The sequence below is a fragment of the Rhinoraja longicauda genome, chromosome 41, assembly GCF_053455715.1.
Source record: "Rhinoraja longicauda isolate Sanriku21f chromosome 41, sRhiLon1.1, whole genome shotgun sequence".
Classification (NCBI taxonomy): domain Eukaryota; kingdom Metazoa; phylum Chordata; class Chondrichthyes; order Rajiformes; family Arhynchobatidae; genus Rhinoraja; species Rhinoraja longicauda.
The window spans coordinates 13,418,990-13,426,419 of record NC_135993.1 but is presented as its reverse complement, the minus strand read 5'-3'; the positions used below and the strand labels follow the sequence as shown (position 1 = coordinate 13,426,419).

General features: G+C 42.8%; 1 protein-coding gene across 1 annotated transcript; it reads left to right on the top strand.

Moving 5' to 3' along the window:
- The first annotated feature begins 1,644 nt into the window (after nt 1-1,644).
- Nucleotides 1,645-5,500, top strand: LOC144611747 (putative G-protein coupled receptor 139). Its single transcript, XM_078430980.1, has 2 exons — nt 1,645-1,714; nt 4,602-5,500. The coding sequence occupies exons 1-2, from the start codon at nt 1,645-1,647 to the stop codon at nt 5,498-5,500; spliced, it is 969 nt and encodes a 322-aa protein (XP_078287106.1).
- Nucleotides 5,501-7,430: the final 1,930 nt, after the last annotated feature.

The following is a 7,430-nucleotide window of genomic DNA, read 5'->3' as shown; positions in this document are numbered from 1 at the left end:
TGCTGCAATTTTCCACAACCACATTCGCTCACAATACCATCCACTTTAATGTCGTCTGCAAATTTACAAATCATAACTTGTGCATTCACATCTAAATAATTAATATAAGGCACGAACTGGAATTGGCCCCGCACCAAAATCTCAAGCTTACCACTCGTTTCTGGAGGTATTCAGTGATATCCCCTGGATATCCAAATGCATATGTATCGCATCCCTCAGAATTCTCCCCACTAACGCAAGTCGTTTCGTCGTCTGGCATACCAAAGTACATCTCCACGCAATTATTAGGGTTAAATTGCATTTGCAATTCTATGGGCCATCTTCTCTATCAGTCTATATCTTGTTGTAAACTTAGAGATCCCTCCTCGCTGTCTACTATGTCAAACCACGTGGGACCCAGCCCCGATCCCTGGACCACATCCGTGAACAAAGGCCACCAATCGGAAAAAAAGAGCACTCCACAAATGCCCTTTACTCCTACCTCCAAGCCAATTTTGAATACCATTGGCGAATTCACAACTCTCTGGTGAAAAAGTTTTTTCTCATCTCAGTTTTAATTGGCCTCCCCTTTATTCTTAGACTGCGGCTCCTGGTTCTGGACTCCCCAACATTGGGAACATTTATCTGCATCTAGTTTTTCCAGTCCTTTTATAATTTTATACGTCTCTGTAAGATCCCCTCTCATTCTTCTAAACTCCAGTGAGTCCAAGCCCAGTCTTTCCAATCATTCCACATATGACAGTCCTGCCATCCCGGGAATTAACCTCCTGAACCTACACTGCACCGCCTCAAGAGCAAAGATGTCCTTCCTCAAATTAGGAGGCCAAACCTGCACTCAGTACTCCAGATGTGGTCTCACCAGGGACCTGTACAACTGCAGAAGGACCTATATTCAAATCATCTCGCTACGTAGCCCAACATGTTATTAGCTTCCATATATACACACCGTCCACTGCCTCATTCATTTCAATGTTCCGTGCTACCTATCAGACCTTCCTACATTTTGCCTTTGTGTTATTGCAGTGAGCCACCACTGGACAATCTAATGGCATTCGTTAATGTCCTTAAATGTATGCGAATATAGTGTTGGGATCTCAACGCTCGCATCGATTCCAGCTCCATGACCACCTGAAAGGATGCCTAGCGGCGTTAATCCCTTGTATAAAAACAAATGTTTGACCAATGCGCTGCAAGGAGAATGCTCTGTCGTCCTTTGTCTGTCCATTGCTTCTCCTGTGCGTCTGGATTCACACAAGATCGACAACCATCGGCTGCGCCGAGTGTTGCGAGTCAATTTGCTTTGAAGGAAGTCGTGATATGAATAATATGTTTCCACCATGGTTCAATTAAATACTCCAAAATATAGCTCTATAAAATCAGAAATTACAACGTTCCTTGCTGGAAAACGATTCAAAGAATAATATCCAACATCGTTTTTATTATTCCTCGAGCAGAGAAATGTTTTTCACGGTGATACAATGACTAAAAATAGTTCACTCTGAGTGATGATTCAGTGAGCTGTGGTAACGAGAGCAATGGGTTGTTACCTCTAATGAGCTCAGTGGACTTTCCTCAGCTTTTTAAACAAATCCCCAGAATACGTCGGCAGTACAATTATTTTGCACGCAATCACTTCTGACCGAAATGGGATACGCGGCCATTTATTACATTGCGAGCATTTACTATCCTATACTTGCTGCAATTGGAATTATTGGTAAGATAATTAATCCGGAGACAATATATTTCGTTTCATCCGTGTTATTTTGCCACAAATGTTTATTTTACTGTAACTAATGCGGATTGATAAACGTGTACTGTCTTATGTCTGACCAACGTAGAATGAGGAAATTGTACTACAAATAAAGTGACGGCACCTATTGAGATTCGTTTTCGTGTCTTATATGGGTCCTTGTAAGCGCTGGTAAATGGTGGTGCGCGGCTGTGGACTGCGGGAAAAAAGCTGATTTGTTGTTGCATCTATTTGAAACAGCTTTCCGCTCATTTCCAGCACAAAGTTATTTTGCCACATTAGACCATTCAATAATTCGACCGAATTGTTTTGCCACATTAGACCGAATGCTCCTTTGAATAATTGTCCAAATATCTCTTCAAATTCAAGTGTCAAAGTGAATGGTCATCACCTTTCCTCCATAATGTTTTAGCCATTTATATTACATCTGTGCGCCCTGTCGGCGACAATTGCTACTGTATGGAACGGTCTCCCTCAATCCCTTCAGGTATCACGAGGCTGCAGTCATGGACTAGTTCGCGATGACCGAACCGTTCAGCCGTTCAGCCATTCGTCGGTGATTTGTTCGTGGGTTTACTCAGCAGTGTTCTAATCTGACGGAGAATTTCCCACACGGGTGCGCTGTTATCCTGGATGAGCGGCCCTGGCGGATCCTGGAATCATTGGTCTTCAGCTTCTGTTATTTGTACCGTAGCAAGAATTCTGCGGGATTTGAAATGCTGCCCATAGGAATGTGGCAGTGAGGTATGGAGAGATAGGGATCATATTTCTCGGCGTGAATTACGCTATTTTATTTAGGTTTTTGATTGTCATGTATATCAAGGTACAGTGAAAAGCTTTGACATGCACCCTATCTAAAGAGATCTAATCTACCATAAATAAACACGATCAGGTCAATTTCAAATCCAATAGACAGAACAAATGCGTGCACTCGATACTAGAGCCATGTCGGATTTCTTGGGTCTCCACCGTAATGTCTTGGACAGAGCTTGTGTCAAGCCAAGTAGATGCATCCCGATCAGATGCTCTCCACGGTGTATCTCTAGAAGTTAGTAAGAGTAATTGGAAACATCTGGAATTTCCTTGATCTTATGAAGAAATATTTGGGCCACTATAAATTGTAGGTTATATTTGAAACTCGCGCCCATCTCCACTTCAGCACTACTGATGCTGAATGGAGCGTGAACACCACACGGTTTCCTGAGGTCGATGATTAGCTCCTTCGTCTTGCTGACATTGAGGGGGAGTTCGTTGCCTTGACACCTGTTATGAAGCTCTCTATCTCCTCGATCTACTCATTACCGGATATTCGGCCCACAAGGATAACGTCAACTGCAAACTTGTAAATGGCGGTAGTGCAGAACTGGATCGCACATCATTTAGTCTAGAAGTTTGCGAATGCATCTTTTATCATACATACATGTTTAAGTATCCTTAACATGCTCACGTAATATTTCAGAAGGTATGGAAACGCCCAGGACCTTGCTGTCGTTCAATGCTGTCAGCACTTTGATCCACTGCTTTCAGACATGCTTTGACCTATCTTCATTTTGTTTTCCATAGGTATCTCTGGAACATATTGTGTCGTTGAGGGTTGTTTTTCAGTTCACAGTTATTGTCAGAATAGGTGACATCATTCGTATTTCATTCCATTAATCAGACAGATCTTTGGTTGATACTGCACTCGTTTTCTTCTTTCTAGTCTCATAAAGTTATTACTGATTTTGTTGGTGTTTACTTCGTTTCAATTAGAAACATAGAAACATAGAACGTAGGTGCAGGAGGTGGCCATTCGGCCCTTCGAACATTGGGAACGATTTTTCTGCATCTAGCTTGTCCAGTCCTTCTATAATTTTATATGTTTCTATAAGATCCCCTCTAATCCTTCTAAACTCCAGTAAATACAAGCCTAGTCTTTTCAATCTTTTCTCATATGACAATTATTTTCACCTCAAATGGTTTTAATTGAAACTTGTTCCATTGGGCGGGGACAATAACTCGAGAAGGCAACGCTTTGCATTCACCTCGCTTGGTGGCCCACGGTAGCTCCCGCGCGACTGCACACTTCACAAAGTTTCTATGTCATGTGTCCTGACCGTCGACAGAAGGATGGGAACAGTCGACACCATTTAGTAAATCGTGGACCATCAGCCGTTCCCGACTATATTTACACAGATTTTGCGTCAAGGGCAATCCAGTGTTTTTTCGAACAGGAGACATTATGATATCTCCCGCTGTTCCACTGCTAGCTTACGCATACGAGTCTGCCTGTGATCCCCAACGTTCACCTTGCATGGTTTCCTCTCGAATTCTATGCGGAGTTATCCCTGGCGCTGAGTCGCATTTCATTCGTCTCCGATTATATATCACAGTAGTGATGTCGACATAATTGGTTTCGTACAATGCTGCCTTTTTATTAATTTTATATACCCTTCATAAAGAATACCGACATCACCTTCAACAGATTCACTTTTGATCGGACATCAGAGGTTTATCTAAACCTGTTGAAACAACGCCACAGGTAACAAAGTTCCATCTCTATGCTCGCCTTAGGTCAGACGTGGGCGCGGCCTGTGATTGTCGGGCTGTGAAATACACACTGTCCACGAACTATTCGCCACTGATCCTTTTCCATCCTTCGCTAGCCGACCTCGCCAATAGCTGTTACGGCTGCTGCCCATCGGCCTCATGTCTCGGTAAGGCCAAACGGCCAAGTTAATTGGACACAGATTTGGCAGTGGTTTGGTTTCGGCAATGTCCAAATTGTTATGTATGGGTTTTTTTGTAATTAATTCAAACTGGTTGGATTGAGCATTTTGGGAGGAATTTTCTATTTTTGTGTCTCTTGCAGTTAATTTAACGGCGATTGTGATCTTACGCCGCGGAAAATGTGGTCTCTCCCAATGCATCACTCGCTACCTCGTGCTAATGGCGGCAGCAGACCTGGCGGTAGTTTTCGTTACGGTTATAGTGGAGCAAATTAATAATATCTATGTGCTTGTTAACTTCCTGCTTATAACACCGGTGTGCGCTGTAACACTCGTTCTGGGAATTGCAACCACGGACTGGTCCGTTTGGTTTACGGTAGCATTTACTTTCGATCGCTACATCGCCATTTCCTGTCAGAGGCTGCGGAAACAATATTGCACCGAGAGAACAGCGAATGTTGTCGAGGTAACAGTTGGGATAGTGAGCTCTGTAAGGTGCATTCCGTTTTATTTTATGGTGGAACCTTACGAAATAATTGACCGAGTTCCATGGCGTTGCGTCCAAAAAGCTGAGATCTTTACTTCGCCCTACTGGAAAGCCCTAATTTTATTTGACGGTGTTATAACACCGTTATTGCCGATCTGTTTAATCATATTCCTCAACGGATTAACAGTCAAAAATATTATAGCAGCGAATAATGTTCGCCGGAGTCTCATGAACATCACTGAGAATAAGAAGGATCCTGAGATGGAGAACCGGAGAAAGTCAATGATTTTATTGTTCGCTCTATCGGCCAATTTCATCTTATTGTGGATGCCCTTCGTAATACACGCCATGATATGGCAAGCGGAAAATTACTTCTACTCAGACAGATATTTGAACAGCCCGGTATACATCGCACAACAGTTCGGGTTTATGTTACAGTTTCTCAGTTCCTGCACCAACACGTGTATCTATGGACTGACACAGAGAAAATTCAGGGACGAGCTGAAGAATGGAATGAAATATATATTTACATTAAACGGGCGGCTATTTAAATGACAAACACATCTACTTTGCTTGGTTTTGCGAATAAAAATTCGAAACGTCCTGCGTTGCGTAAATGTCTCACCATTTTCATGTTTGGCAAAAGAGTACTGGCAATTCCCATATCCGGCTGAATAGTCAATGGATACACGCGGGATCCTGTGAAAGAGGGACCAGATGTGTAATGATTAATTTTGAATATCTATAGTGCAAGAAATCTAATCATCTATTCTTCTGTTCAAAGTGGACATATAGTTAGGGGAATTTAAAATAATTAGAAATCTGGGGTATATACAGGAGATTAAGGTTCGACTTTATATCCATAATAATTATTAGGAAAATATAAGGACATAATTTGTTTGGTGAAAAAATTGTTTGGAATGAAAAAACCCCGCCCCTTCCGAATTATTCGGAGACAATCCTGCCATTGCTGTACCGCCGTAATTCCTGCTAGGGTCCCAATCTAATCAACATCAGCCAGCATCAACCTCGTGCCTCTGTAGTCACATTTGTTCAGTTTTCACGTCAACAACATCCGATGTCATCTTCTCTCTATCATATTGTAGGTTGAATTTGATCCCATTATGGCCACTACTTCCGAGTAACTCCTTTACCTTAATTTCTCTAATCAAATCTGGTTCAATGCACAACACTAAATCCAGAATTGACTTTTCCCTACGAATCATTTCTATTCAGAATCTTTGAGTCATGCAGCACGAAAACGGACCTTTTTGCCGAACTTGCCCATGTCGAATAAGCTGGCCCATCTAACCTGACGCCATTTACCCGCGTATTCCAAGTGACTATTAAATGTTGTTTATATACCAACCTCAAATACAGTTCGTTCCATATACCCAGATACCCAACACTCGCTGAGAAAAATGTAATTTAAGTTCCTGTGAAAACGTTCCCCTCTCATATTTAATTTATGTCTTTTGGTTTTTTGTTTCTCTACCCAGCAAAAAAACATGCCATGTATTCCCCTTGTGATTTTACACACCCCGATAAGACCACCCCCCTGGGCTCCTATGAATAAAGTACTAGCCTGCCCAACCTTTCTCTATAGCTCAGGTCCTCGAGACCTCGCAACATCCTATTAAGGGTTTTCTGCACTCTTTCCGGCTTCATGGCATAGTTTCTGTAGCAGGATGAGCAAAATTGAATAAAATACTCCAAATGTGATCTCACCAATATCTTCAACGATTGTATCATATAGTCCAAAATTCTATATTCAATACCCTGACTGTTAAAGTCCGTGTGCCAAAGCCTTATTTACCACCCTAACTGCCAGTGACACTCTTTCAGGGAAGCATGTACACGGAATCGTTCTCCAGATCTCTCCGATCTGTTACACTTCATAGGACCCTACACTTATCTGTGAAGGTTCTGCCGTGGACTGAATTTGTCGTCAGGGCTGAAGTCACAGAGGATGGTTGCACCAAATAGCAGCTCAAAGGAACCCCTGCAGTGATATCGTTGTTTTCTCTTTCTACGCCATTGAATTCTGTTTCGTCAACGCGCCTATTCCGTGTCCCGCAACATTCGCTAGAAAGTGCAGTCATCCTCCAAAGTGTCTGAAATAGTGGCCCTGGTAGAAAACGATGATCTCCTGGTAATCGGGCGGAAGAGGAAGGAGGTGCTACAGCGGGAGTTTAGAGAGTTGGGAAAAATGCTGAGAAGTTGGACGTCGAAGGTGGTTATCTCTGGACTGCTACCGGTACCTCGTGCTGGTGAGGCCAGGAACAGTGAGATAAAGGGTATGAATATATGGCTGAGGGGCTGGTGCAGAGAACAGGGATTTAGATTTCTGGACCACTGGGATCTCTTCTGGGCTAGGGGTGACTTGTACAAAAGGGACGGGTTACATCTTAACAGCAGGGGGACAAACATTCTGGCAGGCAGGTTTGCTAGTGCGACACATGTGGCTTTAAACTAAGTAGTGGGG

Bases quoted from the DNA above. Each gene is read 5' to 3' on its own strand.
- LOC144611747 (XM_078430980.1), top strand. From the start codon at position 1,645: ATGGGATACGCGGCCATTTATTACATTGCGAGCATTTACTATCCTATA. The intron at 1,715-4,601 runs GTAAGATAATTA...TGTCTCTTGCAG, and splicing joins TGCTGCAATTGGAATTATTG to TTAATTTAACGGCGATTGTG.